Source organism: Trypanosoma rangeli (genome assembly GCF_003719475.1).
Source record: "Trypanosoma rangeli strain AM80 chromosome Unknown Tra_15.4_contig_00068, whole genome shotgun sequence".
In the NCBI taxonomy this organism is placed as follows: domain Eukaryota; phylum Euglenozoa; class Kinetoplastea; order Trypanosomatida; family Trypanosomatidae; genus Trypanosoma; species Trypanosoma rangeli.
The window spans coordinates 41348-64591 of record NW_021705814.1 but is presented as its reverse complement, the minus strand read 5'-3'; the positions used below and the strand labels follow the sequence as shown (position 1 = coordinate 64591).

General features: G+C 48.3%; 10 protein-coding genes across 10 annotated transcripts, besides 13 other annotated features; all 10 read left to right on the top strand.

The window, feature by feature from the left end:
- On the top strand, window positions 1-440 carry TraAM80_02836 (uncharacterized protein; the record flags this gene model as incomplete). Its single annotated transcript, XM_029379827.1, has 1 exon — window positions 1-440. A coding segment is annotated over one exon (440 nt), but the record flags the coding sequence as incomplete, so codon positions are not given.
- Window positions 441-739: 299 nt separating this feature from the next.
- Window positions 740-790: a sequence feature (A-rich).
- A 465-nt stretch (window positions 791-1255) lies between these two features.
- On the top strand, window positions 1256-2659 carry TraAM80_02835 (putative clathrin coat assembly protein; the record flags this gene model as incomplete). The annotated part of the gene is made up of 1 exon (XM_029379826.1): window positions 1256-2659. The coding sequence occupies one exon, from the start codon at window positions 1256-1258 to the stop codon at window positions 2657-2659; it is 1404 nt and encodes a 467-aa protein (XP_029240300.1).
- Window positions 2660-3296: 637 nt separating this feature from the next.
- Window positions 3297-3333: a sequence feature (A-rich).
- A 46-nt stretch (window positions 3334-3379) lies between these two features.
- Window positions 3380-3398: a microsatellite.
- A 165-nt stretch (window positions 3399-3563) lies between these two features.
- TraAM80_02834 (uncharacterized protein) lies at window positions 3564-4988 on the top strand (the record flags this gene model as incomplete). The annotated part of the gene is made up of 1 exon (XM_029379825.1): window positions 3564-4988. The coding sequence occupies one exon, from the start codon at window positions 3564-3566 to the stop codon at window positions 4986-4988; it is 1425 nt and encodes a 474-aa protein (XP_029240299.1).
- Window positions 4989-5310: 322 nt separating this feature from the next.
- Window positions 5311-5352: a microsatellite.
- Window positions 5353-5607: 255 nt separating this feature from the next.
- Window positions 5608-5640: a microsatellite.
- Window positions 5641-5799: 159 nt separating this feature from the next.
- On the top strand, window positions 5800-7671 carry TraAM80_02833 (putative RNA helicase; the record flags this gene model as incomplete). Its single annotated transcript, XM_029379824.1, has 1 exon — window positions 5800-7671. The coding sequence occupies one exon, from the start codon at window positions 5800-5802 to the stop codon at window positions 7669-7671; it is 1872 nt and encodes a 623-aa protein (XP_029240298.1).
- Window positions 7672-7828: 157 nt separating this feature from the next.
- On the top strand, window positions 7829-11305 carry TraAM80_02832 (phospholipid-transporting ATPase-like protein; the record flags this gene model as incomplete). The annotated part of the gene is made up of 1 exon (XM_029379823.1): window positions 7829-11305. One exon carries the CDS (start codon window positions 7829-7831, stop codon window positions 11303-11305), a length of 3477 nt encoding a protein of 1158 aa, XP_029240297.1.
- Window positions 11306-11726: 421 nt separating this feature from the next.
- Window positions 11727-11750: a microsatellite.
- A 567-nt stretch (window positions 11751-12317) lies between these two features.
- Window positions 12318-12351: a microsatellite.
- Window positions 12352-12791: 440 nt separating this feature from the next.
- On the top strand, window positions 12792-13103 carry TraAM80_02831 (uncharacterized protein; the record flags this gene model as incomplete). The annotated part of the gene is made up of 1 exon (XM_029379822.1): window positions 12792-13103. The coding sequence occupies one exon, from the start codon at window positions 12792-12794 to the stop codon at window positions 13101-13103; it is 312 nt and encodes a 103-aa protein (XP_029240296.1).
- Window positions 13104-14446: 1343 nt separating this feature from the next.
- Window positions 14447-14482: a microsatellite.
- Window positions 14483-14726: 244 nt separating this feature from the next.
- On the top strand, window positions 14727-16424 carry TraAM80_02830 (CBS and cyclic nucleotide-binding protein domain-containing protein; the record flags this gene model as incomplete). The annotated part of the gene is made up of 1 exon (XM_029379821.1): window positions 14727-16424. One exon carries the CDS (start codon window positions 14727-14729, stop codon window positions 16422-16424), a length of 1698 nt encoding a protein of 565 aa, XP_029240295.1.
- Window positions 16425-16428: 4 nt separating this feature from the next.
- Window positions 16429-16463: a sequence feature (A-rich).
- Window positions 16464-16895: 432 nt separating this feature from the next.
- Window positions 16896-16922: a microsatellite.
- Window positions 16923-17064: 142 nt separating this feature from the next.
- Window positions 17065-17997, top strand: TraAM80_02829 (putative dynein heavy chain; the record flags this gene model as incomplete). Its single annotated transcript, XM_029379820.1, has 1 exon — window positions 17065-17997. One exon carries the CDS (start codon window positions 17065-17067, stop codon window positions 17995-17997), a length of 933 nt encoding a protein of 310 aa, XP_029240294.1.
- Window positions 17998-18490: 493 nt separating this feature from the next.
- On the top strand, window positions 18491-20983 carry TraAM80_02828 (putative leucine-rich repeat protein; the record flags this gene model as incomplete). The annotated part of the gene is made up of 1 exon (XM_029379819.1): window positions 18491-20983. One exon carries the CDS (start codon window positions 18491-18493, stop codon window positions 20981-20983), a length of 2493 nt encoding a protein of 830 aa, XP_029240293.1.
- A 2-nt stretch (window positions 20984-20985) lies between these two features.
- Window positions 20986-21004: a microsatellite.
- Window positions 21005-21206: 202 nt separating this feature from the next.
- Window positions 21207-21230: a microsatellite.
- Window position 21231: 1 nt separating this feature from the next.
- Window positions 21232-21249: a microsatellite.
- A 69-nt stretch (window positions 21250-21318) lies between these two features.
- Window positions 21319-22977, top strand: TraAM80_02827 (cytochrome P450 reductase A; the record flags this gene model as incomplete). The annotated part of the gene is made up of 1 exon (XM_029379818.1): window positions 21319-22977. One exon carries the CDS (start codon window positions 21319-21321, stop codon window positions 22975-22977), a length of 1659 nt encoding a protein of 552 aa, XP_029240292.1.
- Window positions 22978-23244: the final 267 nt, after the last annotated feature.

Below are 23244 nucleotides of genomic sequence, written 5' to 3'. Positions count from 1 at the left end.
AGATCATCCGCGACGAGTACGAGGCAGTTGACGGAAAGAAGGAAAACATGGAGGTGGAGCGCAAGGTGTCAACTATCCTCATTACGCTTTCCCTCAAACCCCTCGACAAGAACCATGTTGGCTACCAGCCACCTCTGCCAGAGTCAGAGGTGAAGGAGCAGGAGGAGGCTGAGGCCGGTGAGGCTGCTGGTGGGAACCACAATCGTGGTGAACGTGGTGAACGCGGTGAACGTGGTGAACGCGGTGAGCGCGGTGAGCGCGGCGACCGTGTGGGCCGTGGCGGGGACCGAGGCAACGCTGGCAGCGGCCGTGGTCGCGGTTCCTCGCGTGGGGGACAGCGCGGTGGCGGCAGCAACCCCGGCGCTTCCCGCGGTGGACATGGCGGCAATGGCCGTGGTGGCAGTGGCCGTGGTGGATCATCGCGTGGTGGGGCTGCCTAATGGGTTCTGTTAGTATTAACATTTTGTAGGGGAAGGGGAGGTGAAGGGGAAATAAAAACACAGAGACACTGAAAGAGGAAAGTAGAGAGCGTGAAGGACAGTATGATTAATATGCACAAATGCTTTAATGGCCAGCGTCTTTTGACAAACCAAACACAGACGACAAGAAGAACAGAAACAGAAATAGTAAAGGGGGCAATGAAGAGGAAAAACGCACTGGTGGAAAAGGATAGGATGAAATTCTTCATGGTGCTGTTTGTGCGTGTTGTGTGAGGGGTCTTCTTTGACGATCCGTTCTGTTTTTCGCTTTTCTTGTTTTTTTTTTTTTTTTTTTTTTTTTTTGTCTTGTTGCGGATTCACTCGAAATACATTTTTATTTTTAGAGCTTGAACTCACGGGGCGTAATTATTCTGTGGTGGTGTTGGATCCTGAAGGGGTTTGGGAGGGACGGGTGCACCGTTTTTTTCTTCCTCTGAACGTGAGTTCTTTTTTTTTCCCGTTAATGTGTGTTTTGCTGGTCTCTATTTTTGTGTTTTTGTGTTCATTTGTGCCTTGCACATTTACTTTGGCTTTTCGCACTGTGTCATATTTTTTTTACCAATGCGGTGCCGTCTTTCTTCGTTGTTATTGCTTTACTTTTCATTAATTTTAAATTTTGTCTTTAGTGTGCGTTTTCTTCCCAATATTTGTCTGTGTGTGTGAGAGAGCCTGACCGCTGTTTCTCTTGACGTAGAGGTGGGACCATCAGCTTGGTCGCCCGTGAGCTGAAAAGAAAGAGAGGCGGTGTTGTGTGGCCTGGGGGAGGGAAGGGCGACATGATCTCGAGCTTATTTTTCTTGAATTACCATGGCGAAGTCATCATTGAGAAGCAGTTTCGCGAGAAGTTGTCGCGCACCATCCTTGAGGACTTCTGGACGACGTGCATTCTGCCACTTCGTTCCGTGGATGAGGCTTCTGCAGTGACACTTTACAGTCGCTTTGCCTTTGTTCAGATTCACCGCAACGATGTGGTTCTCTTGGCGATTGTAACAAATGAGGGGTTTCCGCTGCTGGTCATTGAAATTCTTTCTCTGATTGCGGGGGTAATTCAGCAATACCTTAAGGTTCTTTCTGAAAATACACTACGCGAAAATTTCTCTGTGGCGTATCAGCTCTTGGAGGAGCTTATTGACAATGGCTATCCTTTAACGACAGAGATGCACGTCTTGGAGGAGTTAGTCATGCTGCCGACGCTAGAGAACAAGTTTCGGACCGTATTGGACGCCCCAGCGAAGGTAAAGCGCCGACATTTGGGGGTGCGTTCTGTCCCTTGGCGGGATCCTATGACCAAACATACTTCCAATGAAATTTTCTTCGATGTTGTGGAAAAGCTGGACTGTATAGTTGATTGCGAAGGGAATCTTGTGCGGGCTGTGGTGCGTGGGGCTGTAAATATTAACTGTCGTTTAAGTGGAATGCCTGACGTTGTTCTCCGGATGGCAAATCTGGACCTCATCGATGATATTGCCTTTCATCGATGTGTCCGTCGACATCGATATGAGGCCGATCGCACCATTAGTTTTGTTCCTCCTGATGGAAAATTTACGCTTCTCGAGTATCTCTGCAAACCACTTCTTTATGCGCCTGCTCCCTTTTACGTGACACCACAAATTACGTTTGACAAATCAGGTGGTCGGTTCAACTGCGTGGTGGGGATTCGTGGCGGGGGACTCACAGTGAAAAACAGGGATTGTGGAATTCAAAGGGTTGTCGTTCATCTGCCGCTTCCACCCCAAGCGGAGTCGGTGCAGGTGCATAGTAGCACTCAGGGGACCACAAGCTTTTCCAGTTCTCGAGGCATCTTAACATGGAACGTTGGAACGCTTTTCCGTGGGACTGGTTCGCTAAGCGGCGAATTTACTTTCGCCATGGAAAAGCGGACGGAGGAGGTGGCAGCATGTACAGGTGATTCCGCCGTGGTTGAGTTCAGTATCCCAAACCATCTTTTAAGCTCTATCCGTGTGGATACTGTTCAGGTGTTGAACGAGATAGGAAGGCCGTACAAGGGTCGTCAAGTACGTTACATTTGCGGGGCGCTTTGTGGTGCGTACGGCGTAGTATCCATTGAATATCCTTTTGCGGACGCCAGGTATTTACTTTTGGAGTGCTGCCTATGTGTGTGTGTGTGTGAGAGAGAGAGAGGGAAGGGGTGCACATGTGTGCACGTGTGCATCTGTTAGGATCAACTCTTTCCTGACTTCGTATCACTGCCTGGAAGGCGGTCGTTGAAATACTCACTGTGCCTGTTACGATGCTCAGTTATATATGTGTACGTACGCTTTTGCCTCTGCCTTGTTTCCTTGGCCCATATGGAGTGAAGTTTGATAGAGTAAGCTATGTCCAATGAGTCTCTTGAAGAACGCTTTCGACGGATGTCGAAGATTGTGGAGACGAAAGCAACACGTCCGCCCATGTCCATTTCAAGAAAGCTTGAGTTGTACGGGTTGTGGAACCAGGTCATGTATGGCCCAAATAAAAGGTCTCAGCCTTCTCGCATGAATCCAATTGCTTATACCAAGTGGAAAGCCTACAAGCGCTACGAGCAATTGAGCAAGGAAGAGGCCAAGAGAAAGTTCGTCGAGCTTGCGGAAAAGACTATCACTGCCTCCAAACTTTAGGATATTTTTTAAAAAGGAGGGAAATGCCTTTACAAAAAGAAAAAAAAGGGATTGGGCTGTGTTTGTCTACAGTGTCATTGGCAACGTTACCGATTACAGACTGGAGGAGGCGGATGGCTGGGACCGCTGCAACGGATTCCTAATAAATTCACTCAACTGAATGTTTTGCGCACGTGACAGTGGTTGACCTCGTCTTCTCTTTTCCTTGTTTTTTTTTTTTATTATTATTTGTTTTTATGTGATGAAATAAACCAAAGTCGATAACTGCTTACGCTCACGCCAACACACACACACACACACAGGTGCCACTGTTTTTTTTTTTTTTGCCTCTTCTATGGTCTTTCGGCACAGCTGTTTTCCCCCACCCTCATCCCAATTTTTTTTTTTGTTCCTATTTGGGTTTAGGAAGGAGGGAAGTGGGTGAAGAACGTGCTTTCTTTCTTGTATTTTCCAATCACGCAAAAGAATGGCGGAGGCAACAATCCGAACAGAGGAGGTGCGTGACCTCACACGCGTTGAGCGCATTGGGGCACATTCGCACATCCGTGGACTGGGGCTTGATGACGCTCTTGAGGCGCGTGTGAGCAGTCAAGGAATGGTGGGGCAGGTGGAAGGACGGCGTGCCGCCGGTGTGGTTGTTCAGATGATCAGGGAAGGAAAGATTGCGGGCCGTTGTGTGCTTCTTGCCGGTGGACCTGGAACAGGCAAAACGGCGATTGCAATGGGAATGGCGCAGGCACTTGGTGCCGAGACCCCGTTTACCATGATTGCTGGCAGTGAAATTTTCTCTCTTGAGATGTCAAAGACAGAAGCACTCACACAGGCGTTTCGCCGAAGCATCGGCGTTCGCATCAAGGAGGAGACGGAAGTCATAGAAGGTGAGGTGGTTGAGATATCCATTGAGCGACCGTCCACGAATCCTGCGGAAGCGAAAGGGCGCACAGGCCAATTGGTGCTGAAGACCTCCGACATGGAATCGACGTTTGACCTTGGAGTGAAGATGATAGAGAGTCTTCAGAAGGAAAAGATTCAGGTAGGGGATGTTATTACCATTGATAAGGCGACAGGCAGAATTAATAAGCTGGGTCGGAGTTTTGTGCGCAGCAAGGATTATGATGCCATGTCATCTAACACAAGATTTGTTCAGACCCCAGAAGGAGAATTGTCAAAGCGGAAGGAGGTGGTACATACGGTGACTCTGCATGAAGTGGATGTCATCAACTCAAGGCAACAAGGTTTCCTTGCCCTGTTCGCTGGTGATACGGGTGAAATCAAACATGAGGTGCGTGAACAGATTGATCAACGCGTGGCTGAATGGAGAGAAGAAGGTAAAGGCGAAATTGTTCCAGGCGTCTTATTTATTGATGAAGTTCATATGCTGGACATTGAGTGTTTCTCATGGCTGAATCGTGCGTTGGAAAGTCCTCTTGCACCGGTTGTAATTATGGCCTCCAATCGTGGTATTTCTCGCATTCGTGGAACGCAGTACAAGGCACCCCATGGCATTCCCATTGATCTGCTCGACCGTATGGTCATTATTACGACCAAACCGTATTCTGAGGCTGAGCTTAGCAAGATCATTCGCATTCGCTGTGAAGAAGAGGACGTGGAAATGGATGAGGATGCCATAGCACTGCTTACCATGCTTGGTAAGAGTACCTCGTTGCGATATGTTCTTCAGCTCATTACAACGGCCAATTTGGTTACCCAAAAGCGGCGAGCTTCTACGGTATCAATTCACGATATCAAGAAGGTTTACTCTCTTTTTATTGACCTGCGTCGCAGTGTGGAGCTGCTGCGGGAACACGAGAAAGACTTCCTTTTTGGTGAGGCTGACGAAGGGGTGGAGATGGCTTACCGTTCAGGTTGCGAAAATGAAGAGGAAGCTTAGAACGGCTTGTACAATCTCATTCGTTTTCACCTTTTTTCTCCATAGCTTTCATGCATGCGTCTGATAGAATGGGACTCCGAAGAACAACAGATGAGAAGGGGCGTGCATCGGCAACGAGAATGTTGTCCGGTTACACTCTTAGATTGATTGCGGACCCCAGTTACGTGATAATTGTTGTTTCCGCGGTCACAAGGAGCAAAGCTGCGAATGAGGTGAAGTAGATGGGTGCGGGCATGGCTTTGGGGTGTGCAACACACTGTTCTGAGGTTATATTATTACTTTAAAAGAAAGGAAGAGGGGTCACACAAGCAGACACTTGTGAAGAGAGAGAGGAAGAGAGAGAGAGAGAGAGAGAGAGAGAGAGTGGAAGAAGAATACGAAAATAAAACAAAAAAGAGGAGGGAACATATCTTTTAACTCACGAAAAAGGAGCGGTCTGTTGGTGCGCCTGCAGAGAAGGCAAAAGACGCCTCGCGAGATCCCTCCATTAAACGCTGTCATTCCTACCATTGGTATTTTCCAAGGCTGTGAAGTGTTGGGATGATAATGAGTGATTTTCTTTTCCTTCTTGTTTTTGCTTGCGCTTCCAATTTTGGTCTTGTTTACAATTGGACTGCACATTTTATTATTATTATTATTAATTTTTCTTCTTCTATTGCTGTTGTTCACAGGTTTGCTTCGGCTTTGTGCCTTGGTGTGGGTGTATGTTTGTGCACCGCACAGCTCCGGCGTGTGGTACGAGTCACGTTGGACGAAGACGGTGAGACAGGTGGGTGCATGCTGTGCGGTGGCGCTGAGATTTCCAGAACTGATGCGCAGGGTTTTGGTGGCGATCCCCACAATACTCTGGCAGCGAAGGGCCTGTGGTTTCCAGAATCAACGGGCACTGTTGCAGCTAACATGCGAACATATTTATTGTAGTAGCTCCGCCCGGGAGCAGTTGCGCCAACTCATTCACGAATCATCCGTAGAAAATGCCCTGCGTCATTTGGGCGAGTTTTATAAAGATGCTTCTCCGGTGGAAGGATCTACTTGGCTCGGGAAATTATCAACAGCCCCTGATATATGTAGTCGTATCGCTGTCGTCCTGCCTCAATTTGAAAGATGGTACGTTGCCCGGAAGGCTTCAGAAAAGGTGACGATGCATGAACCCTGGGATTGGTATCCAAAGGCCCGTTTTATGCGACGTCGATTTGTTTTTCATTATGGCCCCACAAATAGTGGAAAGACACATGTTGCTTTGGAAGCGTTGGTGCAGGCCAAGAGTGGTGTTTATTGTGCCCCTCTTAAGGCGCTTGCAGCACAGGTTTGGAAGCGGATCGATGCACGCGTACCATGTGACTTGTTAATAGGTGATGAGCGGCGTTTTGGCGGGGGCGCAGAGCATGTTTCGTGTACGGTGGAAATGACACCTTTGGATTTTCAGATTGATGTGGGAGTGATCGACGAGGTGCAACTTATTGCAGACAGGGACCGGGGGTGGGCATGGACGCGTGCTCTTTTTGGATTACCGGCGCGTGAAATCCACCTCTGTGGTGAGGAGCGTGCCATTCCGCTTATTCGTAAGCTGCTATATAAAACACGTGAGTTACCGAGACTGGAGCTTGTGCAACATAAACGGCTTGTTCCACTTAAAGTTTCTCCCTCATTGAGTGGAGATCTAGGACGCATAGAAAACGGTGATACCCTGGTGTGTTTCTCGCGAAGGGCTATTTTTGACATGAAGAAGAAGCTAGACGGCATTCCGGGGGTAGTCCCACACTGCATTTACGGATCGATGCCTTTTTCCGTTCGTGAAGCTCAGGCCGATGCATTTAACAACGGTGTACAAGCCGGTATTCAGGATAATGGTGGGAAAAGGCATGTTCTCATCTCCACAGACGCTATTGCATATGGACTGAATATGAGTATTGAGCGTATTATTTTTACCACAATGAAAAAGTTTGATGGAAAGCAGGTGATTTTGTTACCACAGGCAACCGTGTTGCAAGTGGCTGGTCGTGCAGGTCGCTTTGGCTTATTGCGCTCGCATCTAGTGGGTCGATGCACAACGCTTGACTCAGACGACTTTGCATTTCTGTGTGAGGCGGTCAACAGTCGTACACCTCTGCTGGAAAAGGCGGGACTTCTCCCCACAGCCGACATACTTGAGCTTTTCATTCGGCTACGTGGGTTGGAGGAGGGCAAGAATGTGGCGAATGAAGATTCAACAACATTTTATAAACGCATGAAAGAGTTTACGGAATGCTGTCAGGCTGCCGACTTGTTTTTTCCGTGCGATCTGTCGCGCTCATTGCTTAAAATAGCTAAAGAGTTGGAGACTGTAACTGATCTTTCCTTAAGTGATCGGATTTTGTTCTGCTACGTTCCTTTGAATAGCCATGGGAAAGAGACTTTTGAACTTCTTCGCGCATTTGCGCGTGACCACGCCGCGGGGCGAGAGGTCCTACTTTGCATAGACAGTGAGTTTGAAAAAGTTGTACAGCAATGCGATCGCATTTCTGGCGGCGATATGAGGCGGGTTCAGCAGGTTTTGGCAAAGATGGAGCATTTATACCGAATGGCGGAGATGTACTGCTGGCTTGCGTGGCGCTTTGGGAAGACCTTTGTTCACCTTGAGCCTGCCATGGCGTTGAAGGAAAAGGCGGCTGCAAGGATTGAGGAAATGCTGCAGCGTCTTTGAACACATTGAACGGGTATTTATGTATGAGTTGATTTGTTTTGGACGCATGCGTGCGCGTGCGTGTAAGGTTAAGCTTCATTTGGCGCTCCCACTTCTATGCTTCTGATGTGATTTCACTTTTTTTATATTTTCATTATTTATTTAGCTCAGTATTTTGATGGGATTCCTTGACGCTCTTAACCCTTTCTGGAGATCGGAAAAAGGTGGGATAGACGTTGAGACGCGGACTGTGCTCCCTGGTAATCCATCCAATGTGTACTGCGACAACACGGTGAGGAGCTCCAAGTACACACTACTTACCTTCCTGCCAGTGAATCTATTTGAGCAATTTCATCGTCCGATTAACCTTTATTTTCTGTTCCTTACGGCGCTTCAGTTTATTCCCTCTGTGGCCCCTGTGAGTCCACTTACTTCACTGCTGCCACTGACTATAGCCTTTTTGATCACCGCCATCAAGGAGGGCATTGATGATTGGTACGGGCACAGAGTTGACAATGAATGCAACTCCAGGTGGTACAGTATGGTCAATATGGAGACCCTGGAAATAGAGCGGGTACAATGTAGGGACATTCGTGTTGGAAACGTGTTGCTACTGCTTCCCATGGAGGTGGTCCCGTGTGATGCTCTTTTATTGCTTTCCTCAGATAAAAATGGGGAGGTGGTGATTTCCACTGAGGCGTTGGACGGTGAATTAGTTTGCAAAACACGTCACGCCATATTAGCTGATGTTAATACCCAACGTCCGACACCGAGTGCGGCAACTGTGGATACGTTTCAGGAGAATGAACTTGATATACGTGCTGCTGCCGAGTTGATCAGGGATGCAGCATGCGTCATCGAAACCGAGGGACCAAAGTCGTTTGTTAACAGTTTTACTGGCTTCGTCCAAGTAAAATCACCTCATAGTAGTGAAGAGGAGGAAATACTGATTGGGCTGAGTGCTGAAAATGTTGTCCTGAATTCAAGCGTGCTACAAAATACTCGCTTTGCTCTGTGCGTGGCGTTGTTGACAGGCAACGAAACCCGGGTTGCCATGACCCGTATGACACCGCCCACAAAATGGTCTATGATCGATCAACAGTTTAATCAAATGATCATCGTCGTTTTTTTAATTCAATTTATTTTAGTGACAGTGTACGTCACGTTATCAGACACAACCTTGGAAAAGGATCAACGCATACTTTGGTATCTTAGCATGTATGAAGGTAAAATTGCATTGGATGAATGCATAATCCTATTGCCCTTACGATTCTTTGCACTGGTGTCACCGATGATACCGCTCTCTTTTAAAGTCATAACCGATGCATCCAAGGCGCTCATTAGTCTTCTTATCAAGTGGGATGAGGAGATGAGGGATGAGCAGAATCACACCGAGGTTCATAATTCTTCGCTCATGGAGGATTTGGGGCAGGTGGAATATGTAATGTCGGACAAAACAGGAACTCTCACGCGTAACTCATTGACGCTCAAGAGTGTTGTGACGAGCAGTGGCAAGACATTCAGCCCAGGTGTTCTACATGAAGCCTCTACCCTACTTCGGGCCCTACAGCAGGATGAATCGTTACTGCATTTGATGCGAGTATTGGTATATTGTAATACTGTGGAGAGCACGCAACAAATGGCACTGAATGTGACGCAGCCCACCATGTTGAACTCTCCATGCTTCTCGCCGTGGGTGTCGCCCTCGCCAGATGAGGTAGCCCTGGTAGAAGGAGCCACTTTTTTGGGCGTAAAACTGCTCGAGCGAACACGCAAACGAGCTTTTGTAATGTTTGGCAATAATGTTGAATCAGCAACCGTGTTGAAGGTTCTTTCATTCACACCAGAGCGTCGTCGTTCAAGTGTGCTTCTTCGGATTGATGGGGATTTGCGATTTCTTCTTCTTACGAAAGGCTCAGATGAAAGTGTTCTGCCGCGGTGTATTAAAACTTTGTACAACAGCAAAGCAACCTCACATACGCTTACTAGTTTGAGCAGTGAAGGGCTGCGCACGCTGGTGAGTGCCTACCGCTACTTGACAAACGAGGAGGCAGAGTTATGGTTGACAGATATACGGAAGAAAGAGGCGACCACTATTGCAGCTGAACGAGATATAAGTCTTGCGCAGGCGTATGATGCAGTGGAAAGGGATCTCGTCTACTGCGGCATCACTGCGGTGGAGGATCAACTGCAGGATGATGTTTGTCGAACCATTACACAACTACGAACAGCTGGTGTGCGTGTGTGGATGCTAACGGGGGATAAAAGTCAAACAGCGAAGCAGACAGCCGTAGTCAGTGGTCTTGTGGGTGCTGATGACAGAGTGATTGCATTAACTCCTGATGAGGTTGAGTCTATGTCACTGCAGGAACATTTGGACTACGTTGAAAAACGTGTCAACTATGCCCTGCATAAACGACAGTTTCAAGAGGCTGAGAAGCAGCATCGGACTCATTCTTACTGGTACGTGCGATTCGGTCTTCGTGATTTTGTAGGAGAATTCTTTCACCATGACTCGGTCTTGTCGTTGCTCTTTCACACGTTGTATGGCACTCCATCGCGTGATAATCATGAGCGCTTCCCATACAAGAGTGTGGTAGCGAGTGATCAGGATGATGATGATAAGGAGGAGGCACGGAGCACTACAGCGGTAAACGCGAACGGGGGCTATGTAATTTTCTTTTCAGGGAAGACTATCGAGTTTATAAGAGACTCTGGAAATACGGAACTATGTGCGAACTTTAAACGAGTGCTGTTGCATGCCTCGACAGTCATTTGTAGCCGTATGACACCAGAGCAGAAATCGTTTGTTGTGCAAACGGTGAAGCAAGCAGGTCATGTGACGTTGGCCATTGGGGACGGTGACAATGATGTGCCCATGATTCAGACTGCGCATGTGGGCGTTGGCATAAGAGGAAGAGAAGGTACTCAGGCGACTGCGGCTTCCGACGTTGTCGTATCCAAGTTCTGCTTCTTATCTAGGTTACTGCTGTTTCACGGTCACACGGCATACCAACGTTCGGCGATTATAGTACAACACAGTTTTTGGAAAACCGTCGCTCTCGCATGGATGCAGCTACTCTTTAATATCTACGCAAAGTTTTCCGGTGTCTCATTTTGGGATTCATTTTCTATTATGATGTACAACTCGCTTTTTACCATCCCTGTGACCTTTCTCTGTGCGCTGAATCTTCCACTGCCGGCATCCATTTTGCTTAACCATCCACAGTTGTACATTCTCTCTCAGAGAGGCAGATACTTAAATATGATCACATTTTATGGCTATGTTTTGAGAGGATTCCTACATGGAACTATTATATTTTTTGTTGCATTGAGTTTTATTAATGACAATGTCAGTGGTGTAATGCAGTTGGGCCATCCAATAGACCGCACATGTGATTTTTATCTGAGCTGCCTCGCCTTGGTGACGCTGCACTCATGCATCATACTGCTGGAGACACACTCAATAACGCTGCTTCATTGGTTGGCGTTGATATGGTCCGTCATTGCCTTGTTTGTCGCTTTTTACATTTTATGGTTTTTTTTCAGGAAATCACTCTTTTTTGGGACTCTTGAAAAATGCCAGTTTTTACCTGCAGTGGATTCTCGTGGTGGCGGTGCCGTTTATGACACTCGCCGTGTATTCTACGATTAAGTTTTTCTTTTTTCCGGACGCTCTGCAACTGCAGCGACTTATCATTCATATGATATCGAGGGGTAATCTTCTGTCTTGTTCGTGGGCACACTCGGTGGAGGAAAACCCCTCACAGTTTTGGCGCTCCTTCTCGGCATTTTGCATCTGCCACGGCGAGAATCGCGTCCGCCGTGGTTCCTCAACAGTGGGCACGGTGAGCGGTGTTAATCTGCGGGTGCCCGTTACCACAGAAAATGGGTTTAGCGAGTCTCATGTCGTAAAGACGAGGGACGATTCGAGATTCCACTACTCTGTCGGAGCCGTTTCTCAAGAGGGCGTAGGGCGTTCACAGCATGCTGTGGTTTTTTTTTTTGTTGTGTGTGTGTGTGCAGGAAGGGCGCAGAGAGGACATCTATCTGCAGCTGCATATCTGTGTTTGTGTGAGAGAGAGTGAGAGTGAGAGGGAAGGATAAGTTGGTTTGCTATTGAAAGACACTTTGTATTTTCCTGCCACTGCTGTCTCACTCTGCTTCTGAAATCTTATTATTATTAGATGTTACTTCAAGAGATTCTTGGCACGGATGTGCCACCAAGATACTTCTGAACAAACAAATGAGTGTGTTGGCTATATATATATATATCCGAGACCTTATTGACTTATTGACTTGTTGTTTTTGTTTTTCCTTAGTCATTGCGTTGAAACACACTAAGCACTTTTTTTTTGTTTGTCATTCCACCCTTATTCCTCTAATTCTACTGTTAAGTTCCATGCAGAGGGAGTCCGGTGGTTGCGGGGGAACCTTAAAGAAATTTGCTTTATGCGTTTGCAAAGAAAAAAAGACACACACTTTTATCGTGGCATATATGCCTTTGTGAATTTAATGTATGACTGATGTATACATCTTTTCTGAAGTGTGGGGATATGAGGTGCAACTGCGACCAAGGCGCCCTCTTATGCTGTGGTGTTATGCCCTTTGTATGTGTGTGTGTATTCCGCCGTCATTTTTGTACCTCATGTGCGTTTAAGGCTTCTACTACAGCCACAACTACAAGCACAACCACCACCATGAGTGTGGGGTGATGCGGTCTTGGAGGTGGTTTATGCAGAGCGTGGGACTATATGGGTAGCAGGAACCTGCTGCCGCTCTTGACATGCATGAGGTTGTGCGGCAGTATCTCTCAGCCCTTCTGTGCTCTCTGTGCCCGTACTTGGCTCCACAGTGTGTGCTATGCCTACTACCTGCGCAGTCACAATCCGTAGTCGCTATTTGGCGTGGGACCGTGCAAGCGGGCATGGTGCCGCAGAAGGCTTTTCGTTGAATTGTTTCGAAACGCTTTGGCGCTCTTGGTCCTTTTGTTTCTTTCTGTCAACAAGGCGGCGTTGAGCGAGGAGGAGCAGGATGTTCTGGTGTTTTGGCAGCTCTCGATATCATTGAAGTATCGCAGGTGCAACGAGCACGAGAAGCACGACAAAGAATGGCATACAGGTAGTGCTGCGAATCGACACATGATGGATGTGGAACTATATGGTGTTATGTTCTTGTACTTCGTTGCCTCAACCCTCGGTCAGGATCGGCTGCTGTTTATGTTAATCCGGAGCGTTGGGGGCGAGGCGCTGAAGTGGCAGCAGCTGACAAGCCCACCTTTTGCATCCCTTTCGGAATGGCGAGCGGATTACGGCGCTGTGCGCTTGTCTACACTTGCAACCGGTTGTTCGAGAGGCGATGACGTCTGCAGTCTCAAGTCACAGCCGGAATTGCTGCATGACGTCCTGCATGCTTTGGTGTTGTTGCTGCTGCCAGCGTTTATGGTTTTATAACCCCGTGTGAAAGTTATCTACAAGTCACATTTTGTGAAGGCTAACGGAGTCTTGCACAACAAGTTTGGTCCACAGTTTCTCTCGTGCTTTCTAGACGCCTGCGCGCTGACAGATTACCCCGATGCGCAGTTTGCTCTGCGGCGTGACACATTGGGTAGTTTGAAAATGTATCTCTGTTTTTTACGCGCTGGCTGCAGGGTGCCGAATTTTATTTACACCTCGTTTCCTCCGCCAGCAGCATGTACACCAGTTTTTTCGCTCACCGTTTCCGTACAGTGCTTTAAGCAAGACTGATGCGGTGCTGCATCAAATGTTGCAAGACGGACTGCTGGGAGTGCATTTCACGTTGGAAGATTACCAGGAACGATGAGGTCTCACCCTCGCAACTGTTCCTGATGATGTGATCACCTTTAGTGGTGCTGTTTCCTCTCTTCACCGTTTGAGCGCCGCGGGTGTTTCCGCTGGTGGGTCCCCCCACGGAAGACGTTCATGCACTGACGTCGTCCCATTTTATTGAAATTCTGCTCGTGGACTCACCCCGTAACGAGAAGTGGGATTCAGAGGGTGGGCGATTGATGTCGTTTATCCATCATTACCTGAAGCTGGAGGCACAGGTGCTTTGCAGCCTCTGGAAGCGGCCGCTGTTTGTTGGTCTTCCTGTTTGACCACCGTCGACGGCGTTCCTCCTGCATTTTGCTCGCGCGACTAAGTGTTGTGGTGTCCCCGAGCGTACCAACGGCGTTGTTGGCCGCACTGTGCGCCTTTTTTTTGGCGCTTTACGAAGCAGGGGCTTACTGTCTTGGCGTGGACACATTGCGGCAATTGTTGGCGGAAGATGACGCTGAGACATGACGGATGCGAAATCTTGAGCTGCGAATCACGCGCTACGGGCTGGTGCCTCATTGCGGGGGCTACCCAGTCAGAATCATGTCAAATGCTTCTGCAGCACCTACCCGCGCGGTACGGGCCCGAGGTATGAACATTGGATATGCACACACACCCGACTTTGCTGACGCCCGCCTCAGGTGAGTCCGCGCCGGAAGAGCGTCGGTCCATCGAAACAGACCCAGGTAAGGAGGAGGTGGAGACGGAGAGAAAACTCATCAGACGTCTCACACGTGAGATTTTGCGTGAATCTCAATGCAAACCCCACAAAGGATGTGGACGAGGACCACGCGGCGAATGACATTTTAATTGAGTAGACAGGGGAGTTAATGCAGGATTTGTTACGCAACACCATGACGAAGTAATTTGGGGAGGGAGGCAGGAATATATAAAAAAGGGTTTTCACTCCATTGTTTTTTTTGCTTTGTTTTTGGTCTGGGTTGGGATTTCTTCAGCCGCTCTTCTCGCTCTCTCTCTCTCTCTCTCTCTCTTTCCCGGGTGTATTCTTGCCGCCGCCGCCTCGTGTATTCATTTGTTTGGTGTGCGAGGGGTGCGGATGGCATGTGAAGGATCTGTTTTGTCTTTCTGCTCCTCCCATATATATGTATATATTTTATTCCTTTTTTTTTTGTTTCGTTGTGTTGACGCCGCGTGTCGTCGTCGTGGGAGGTGAATGTGTGCGATCGGAATAAAGCAAATAAATTAGGCATCTTATTCGTGTTCAAAGGGGCATCAAGAATGCCGGCGCGGCTGAAGGGCACCGTATGGAAGGTCATTACTATTGCCGCAGTAGCAGTTCTCTATGCAATGCAAACGGCGGCGGCGGCGGCGGCGGCGACAAGTGTTGCAGGGGAAGTTGATGAGGAAGAGGCTATAGATGAAATTCAGTGGGTGTATTTGATTCTTGCGGACTCCATTCTTCTCCTGTTTGCAGCTCTTTTTGCTGGTTTAACGCTCGCCATTATGGGCCTCGATACAGTTTCTCTAGAGATTATTGCAGATAGCGGTTCCGAGCCGGACAAGACGTACGCTAGTAGGATTTTACCCATACGTCGACTTGGTAATCAGTTGCTGTGCACGTTGATTCTAGGTAATGTGATGGTGAACACACTGATTGCACAGATCACGGATTCGCACATTCATGGATGGGTAGCAACCATTGTGTCAACAGCTCTGACGACAGTGGGTGGGGAAGTCATTCCACAGGCTTTGATGTCGGCCCACGCGTTGCAAGTGGGGGCCAAAAGTGTTTCTCTTGTAAAGTTCTTTGTATTACTCTTCTATCCTATATGCAAGCCGCTTAGTATGGTGCTTGACCATTTTATTGGAACTGATCCTGGACAGATATACGAGCGCAATGAACTCAAAAAGCTAATGTTCATGCATGCCGACCATGCTTCAGAATCGGGTTTGGGTGAGAGAGAGGTGGATCTCATGGTGGGGGCCATGGAGCTTCATGAGAAGACGGTGATGGATGTGGTGACGCCCATTTCGGAGGTCCTCATGCTTGAGGCCAGTGAACCAGTAAATGAAGAAATGATTCAACTCATCTCTGAACGGGGTCACAGTCGCATTCCCGTGTATCAGCGGAGAAAAAATAATATTATTGGCGTCCTTTTTGCGAAGGATCTTTTAATGGTTGATCCACGAGAGAATACACCTGTGATATTACTGATGAAATTCTACAATCGACGTTGTCACATTGTTCCCTCGGAAACAAAGCTTATCTCTATGCTTAAATACTTTCAGACAGGAAGGTCACATATTGCCTTGGTGCAGGAAGTTCAGCAGCGACCGTATGGGGATCCATACTATGAGGTGAAGGGGCTTGTCACCATGGAGGATGTGATCGAGGAACTTATTCACAGTGAAATTTTCGATGAGTATGACGTGGATCCGCAGCCGGCGCCTCTTGGATCTCAGCTTTCCACCAAAGTGCAAGTAGGATTAACCTCGAAGTGGTCACTTCGAGTAAACCCAAGCGTAAATCAATTGAAGGCATCTGCATTGTTTCTATACGAGTCAATTCCCCTTCTTCAACATCACCCGCGGGATGCAATTTCATCGCTGATGCAGGCCCTCAGTATCCACGGAACCTTTTATAAGGTTCGTCCCCCAGCAGATGCACGCGGACTTGAAGAGGAAAATAAAGCAAATGTTTGGCTCTATCGCAATGGGGTGCCTTCCAACACCTTTACGCTGCTCATCACTGGCAAAGTGGAGGTGTTTGCCGGAAAGGAGGGGATAAAGCTCGAGCTCGAGAGCTGGTCTCTCGTCGCTGTGGAGGCTCTTAGCGCGGAACTGTACGTTCCAACTTTTAGCTGCCGGGTTGTGAAGGACAGCACTGTCATGCAGATCACCTACGCGGCCTTCCAAAACATATTATCCATGTTGAGTGCTTGGGAAATACAAAGCGGTACAAGCTCCAGAAGCTAGGCTGTTTTTATTTTTATTTTTTGCTTTGTTTTTTGTTTTACCTCTTCTTATGGCTACAGTTTCCCGTTGATGCCTTTTTCTCTTCCTGGGAGCTCACCGCAGCGAAGAAGCAGCGCCGCGTGAATGACATGTGGAAGTGGAATCTCTGCAAAGAATCCCCCCCCCCCAAAAAAAAAAAATGCATAAACAGGTGCATGTGCATTAATAAAAGGCGGGATAAAATTCGTGGAAGGAGGGAATTTTCATGTGCCGCCATTGGCACCCACCTATGTACAACCATCTACCCCATTCTTGCGAAGAGTGGGGATCAGATGGATCATTAGCGGTGCTGCAGGCAGTAAAAAGTATGGGCCAGCTAGGGACACTGCTCGTTAACAAACAACTGAAAAAGGCCGTCGGTGTGGAACTACGAAATGCCGCGTGAAAAAAAGAGGTATGATTGATTCTACACTTTTACTTTTTCTCCCTTACTATATATATATATATATATATATATATCTACTTAATCTGGAGGGCGGTGGGGGGAACGTTTTTCTCGTAACCCCAACTTTTTTTTGTCCTATTTTTGTTTCCTCTTGCTTAGTATTATTACATTTTTTTTTTTGCCTTTTCTTCTTGCCAGCGGGTCGTGGATGCGTGAATGAGACAGTTGGATCATCTGGATAACCTTGAGCAGTGCCAGAACGAGTGGCGACTCAAGACCAAGAATTGCCACAGCGAAGCTATTTCTAGAGATCCACAGAGGCTGAACTCTCCCCATTCCTTGCGTGCATACGCAACATGTGGCATCGTTCCCCCCACAGCTCTAGGGGCACCCACCCTGCGTCAGCAACTTGAAGAGGGAGTGGACGGTGCATCTTGCGTTGACCGAAGCGATCCCACTGGCATCACAACTCAGGACGCACTGAATGCATGCAATGAGGCGGGGTTTCCCACAGGCTCTACGCAGCAAAAAATGCGGGTCAATGAAAATTTTATGCATCACGTGGATAACCGTAAAGATGTGCTGCTCCGGGCGGAGATCCGTCGTCAGCTGATTGCGGAGGAGGTCTTTGAGCGGCGACGGAGGGCGCACGTTGAGGGTAACAGTGTGCTCAGCTCGTTTCGTTGTGAATTGAGCTCTCCGGATTCAGCTGAGCACGGGGTCTTCCCAGTCTCGTCGCCGACCAACAAGAACACGGTTGCTGCCGAGCGGTGGGCTGCGCATCCCAGGAGCGACACCGCGATGACCTCAATACAACAACAACGACCGGAAGCAAAAGAACCAGCACGAAGACTGCTGGAGCGAGGAGTCTTGGGCGGTTCTTCAGCTGATACCGTACCTGATGGAACTGTTGTACAGGGTGCCCCGGTAGAGACGGTGGCAGAAGATGATCACCCATCGAAGAGAGCGATGACAAACACAGCGGCGGACACAGCTGTCAAGGCGAGGGAGGCACCATTACACGAGGATGACGCACCACCAGCACCCCCCATTTCTCCCCGTGAACAGGGGGAGGTGTTTTACTACTATTGCGCAAATGCCACCGTTGCTGGACGGATTTTAGAGTGTCGTGAACAGAGTCTCTCTTGAAGAATGCTATTTGGGTGAATTGTTGTTTTTTAGTGGCAGTTTGCCTGCTTACCGCACAGTAATTCTGGTGGGGAATTCAACACCAACAAAAAGTAAACAAACCGATAGAGGACAAATAGAAGCATGAAGTTGCAGGATGCCTGGCGAGTCTGTGAGAACTGCAGCGAACCCACCGGTAGACGTCAAAGTGGTGTTCCTTTGTTTTTAAAAGAAAAAAAAACTTTTTTTTTCTCTATACGTTTTTTTTTGTTCTGTTTCTTCTTTGACTTTATTCGCTGCATTATTTTTTGATGTCGCGTTTATTCCACGCGTTTCAGCTTCTCTGTGCTTCCCACCTTGTCTCGCTGCATTTATTATGTGTTGCGCTGTCTCCTTCTCGGCCTGCCAGTATGTTGCAAATAGAGCGCGGGGGAGGTGGAAGGGAAGGAACAATATAGACCTCACCTTAGATTTGCTGTTCCACTCCCTCGGTGAAAGGAAGTTGTTGTAACAAATGAGTACGGGCAATGGTCAGTTGTCAGTAGGGGAAAACGCGGAGCACATGATGCTACGTTTTGACGCGATTGATGAACTCATGCAGTCCAATTCCGATGGTGAGCAGGACGCCATCACAACGCACCTCAACGGGGGGATGGACTTGCACAGTGTTTTGGCGCGACACGAGGCGGAGCTTTCTGCACTACGTGAGGATTTCATTGCGGCCCATGTAGATGAAGCGGAGAACATCTGTTCCCTGTATATGGAATTCGTGGAGTGTGAAAAGAAGTTGGTGGGGTTTGAAGAAGAAATTATTGCCTTTCAGCGTCGTTTGGCCGATTCAGCGGACGACATGGTTAAAATGCAGCAGCAGACTGTGTCCCTTGTGCGTAGTATCAACAATCGCCGCCTTTGCAGCAGTAAGTTGAGTGAGGTGTACACTGTCTTGCAGGAGTGTGATGCCTTTTGCAGTGCCATTGCCCAGAAGGAGGTGGACCAGAGTTACCTGGAAAACATCTCGGAATTGGAGAGACAGCTAACCTTTTTTTCGTCGAACAAGGAACTGAAGGGGTCGGCAGTAGACTTGGAGACACGACCACGTCTACACGCAGCTGCAGTACGAGCTGGTGATAAACTGCAACGATATTTTAGAAAACAATTTGTTGCACTAGCTGCGGCAGAGGACCTGATTAGCATTGAGAGTCAGCAGCAATCATTGGTGGAAACAGGCCAAAATGCCATTAAGTTTCTAAAAAACTATCATCCACCCATTGCCGAGGTGATTTTCCAAGAGTACGCAAAACGAATGTCGGACGCTTTTGCTCGCCTTGTTCGTGCTGTGTTGCACGATTTTGGTGAGCTGTGTCTCACACACACCGGCAGCATTGACACTATCATTACAGCGGATGACGTGCATGATGTGGTGTACAATCGCGACACTGGCGCTCCCAAGGGAAACCATGTTGCCGTAGCGGCACAAGCACTAAAGTTTCCTGTGCATCCGTTTCCGCGCCGCGAGCGCAGCCTTTCACAGCACATGCGTCATTTTGCTGGTCGCATGCTGAAAACTGAGCGACCCATGAGGATCCGGGAGACGACCATTTACGATACAGTCGCGGCGTTGAGCACAATACGGGTTAGAGGTGAAACCTTTTCTCTGGATGCGGCCGCGGCACGTTCACTGGAAAATGCGGGTAATTGGCCATACAATTTTTTGTGCGGCATGCATCTCCTCGTTAACCTCTGCACCTCCGAGTGCCAGTTTATACGTCAGTTTTTTTGTTTCTCCTCAGCAGAGGACGAATATGGCGGGACGGAGGCGCTTGTGCGTGTCGTGTTGTCGAGCGCACTTGACATTGCCCAAAATAGCATTCGGGAGGCCCTGTCGCTTCTGACAGATCGTCAAAGCACCCTCGCTAGTCTTCGTATTGTTGACATTGTCAAAACGTATTTTTGTTGTTTGTCTAATCCCGTCCCTCTTCTCCTCCTCAGCGGCATCATGGAATCGGCCAAGAGAATATTGTCTGGCACACTACATCGCGTCGTGGCAAATGACCAGGAATCAACGCAGTTCCTAACCTCCTTGAGGTTGTCACCCTTTCAGTTTGTTCCAAGTGACAGTAAAGTAAACTTGAATGGACTGCTGGAGGATCGTCAGTACGCCGTCACGCTCGGGCCACACCCCATCGTGCGGCGATTTAGTCAAATTGCAGGAGAAATGGAGCTACTTAACTCCGCCTCTTTTGAGGGATCTAGGGTGGACGGTGTGAATGTTTTGCTGTATGATTTTGTGGTCGCCAGTGCTCTTTATAGTGAACTGGAAAATGTTTTAGAGTTTGTCGTTATGCTTGCAAAACGGCATAAAAACTCATTGGCGCAGCGCATATTTGCTCTTAACAATTACTTTTACATACAGGCGTATTGGCGTCATATGTCTGGCATTTTAAGATCTGTTGTGGAGATTGAGCAGCTGCCATCTGCTGCGCCACCGGCACACGTTAGCTGCATTACTAGCCGACTTTCTAATGAACTGGCGTGCTTTGTGGACGAAGACTCAAAAGTAAACGGGATCTTTGGTTACCTGTTTGACTTTGTTCACGCCGCAGAAGCCACGCTGGGAAGTGCCTTTTTTACAGATGATGCTCCACTGGAGCTCTCTTTGGACGCACTACCAGCTGCCTTGAGCGAGGCCGAAACGCTGCAGGTGGTTTCGGACCTTAGCCAGGGTTGGCAAACGCAGTTATCGGAGACCTGCACGCTGGTGCGGCAAGTTGTCAGCTGGACATTTACGGACGCAGCGGCGGCAGTGCAGGACGAGGTTGCATTGAACTCCAGCAAGGAGCTGGAGGAACTTATTCTCAAAAAGTACACGCAGGCTGTGGTGGAGGCGAACACAAAGTTGCATGTGGTCGTCACGCGCCTCTTTGCAAAACATAACGAGATGCGCGCGAGGCTGACAAGCAACGCGACCGTTCTGCATGAGGTGAAAAAAGTCCTTCAGTCTCGGTAACGTATATATATATATATATATCCCTCCTTTCCCATTAAAAAAAAAAGAGGAATTTTAGAACTGAAACGGTATCAAATTTGATCTACTACTCGTATTTTCCATACTTCATTCTTCCGTGAAAAGAAGCTCTGGTAACTTGTGCCCCACTTGACCGCACAGTATGTGCGACTGTGTGTCTTAATGTGACACATGCACGTGACACAAATACACACATGCACATATGCTCTCTCTTTCTCTCCCTCTCCCTTACACACACACACACACACGCTCATGCTCCTAGTGAAAAGGAACTATAACGAAGTAGTAAGAATATTTAAAAAGACCGTGAAACTGCAATGCATCAGGGAGCTGGACCAGAGACAGAAGTGCTAACTGTTCTGTATGGGACACAGTCCGGATGTGCTGAACATCTGGCGCTTACTCTCACCTCTGTGGCCTTGAAAAGAGGGTTTAGGTACTGTAGGTGCCTGCCTGCTGACGAATTTTGTCTCGAGTCGTGGAAGGATTCATCTCCGCTAGTGATTATTTGCTCCAATGCGAGTCAGGGAGAGGCACCCGATACAATACGAGTCTCGTGGGTGAGGTTGTTGGAGCCGACAGCACCTTCCATGGAAGGATTGAACTTTGCAGTATTTGGTACGGGTGACTCCTTGTATCAAAGATTCAACTACATGGCGAAGATGCTACACAATCGTCTGAAACAATTGGGGGGCAAGCCTATCGTTAACCGCGGCCTTGGCGACGAAAGCGATGCAAAGGGACATGCTGAAGCCTTCTTTCCATGGATTGTCCAGCTTTGGAGGGCATTGGGGCTGTCAACTTCAGACGAAAATGACAAGCTCATGGAAGATCTCCTGAAGGTTCCCCTGCTTACACGGTATAACGTTTCCCTTGTCGAAGGATCCGTGGAGCGCGATGCACCCGCACATAAGGCGCTTCACAATCAGGAGACATTTAATTGTGTTGTGGAGCAAAACATTCGTCTTACACCACAGGACCACTTCCAGGGGATTCATCATGTAGTCTTTTCCCGAGTTGTCACTCGATTTGAAGGGAGCGTAGAGCGACGTGCCCCACTTTCCTTTGAGGTGGGTGATGCGTTGGGTGTTTACTGCGTTAGTAAGGAAAAAATGATTGACAATTTTTTTGCGCAAACGCAGCTAAGTGGCGATGCGGTGGTTTGCGTGACTCCAAACACATCTGAGGGTCTTCTTCAACAGCGTTATCAGCCGTTTTTTGGACGTTCGATGACACTTCAGTCTTTTTTGAAGCATTATGTTGACCTGGAGGCTGTGGCAAGTCGCCTTTTTTTTGGCATGTTGGCACGTTTTGCGCAAGAAGATGAGGTACAAGAACGTTTGTTTGAGTTGGCCTCCTTGGACAACGTGGATGACTTCATGTCATATTCATATCGCGAGAAGCGAAATGTTGTGGAGGTATTAACCGACTTTCGCACTGTTCGTCCACCGCTTTCTGTTTTACTTAGCTTCTTGCCTCTGATGCGGCCACGCTTTTTTTCTATCTCGTCCGCGCCCTCCCTCGATGTCGCTGAGATTCACCTCACAGTGGCGGAGCTGTCGTGGCAAACGCCCCTAAAACGTAGCCGCAAAGGGGTTTGTAGCTCTTACCTAACCGCTGCCATCGCTGGAGATGTGTTTACATGTTTCCTTTGGCGTAGTTCTTTGACCGTGCCGTCCAAGCCAACTCCTTTGATCTGTGTGGGCACAGGGACGGGCATTGCACCTCTGCGTGCTCTTATTCGTGAATGTGCGGCCTCAACAAGTCTCTGGAGTGATGTTCCTATATTGCTTCTGTTTGGTTGTCGTCACGAAGGGAAAGACTATCTTTACGTAAACGAATGGGCGGAGTTGAGCCATGATCGCTTGAAACAATTAAAGGTATTACCGGCATTTTCCAGGGATGGGGATAAAAAATTTTATGTGCAACACCAGCTTGGTTGTCATGCAAGACGTAGTGGCGGCCTTGCTCGATGAAGGTGCCTGCATTTACGTTTGTGGCAATTCCACACCGATGCCCAAAGATGTTGCAGTGACTTTCGAAGACATTGCCACCCAGTGCTGCTGCGAGGGTGACGAGGCGCGAGGACAAGAATACATGAAACAGCTTCGGAAACAAGGTCGGTACGTGGTGGACTCTTGGTCAGCGTAACGCTGTTGTGTCCCAGACCTCGTGGAAATGAATTTGTAGACCAAATTGTGTCTCATCACACGCACATACACACATATACTTCCATATGTACC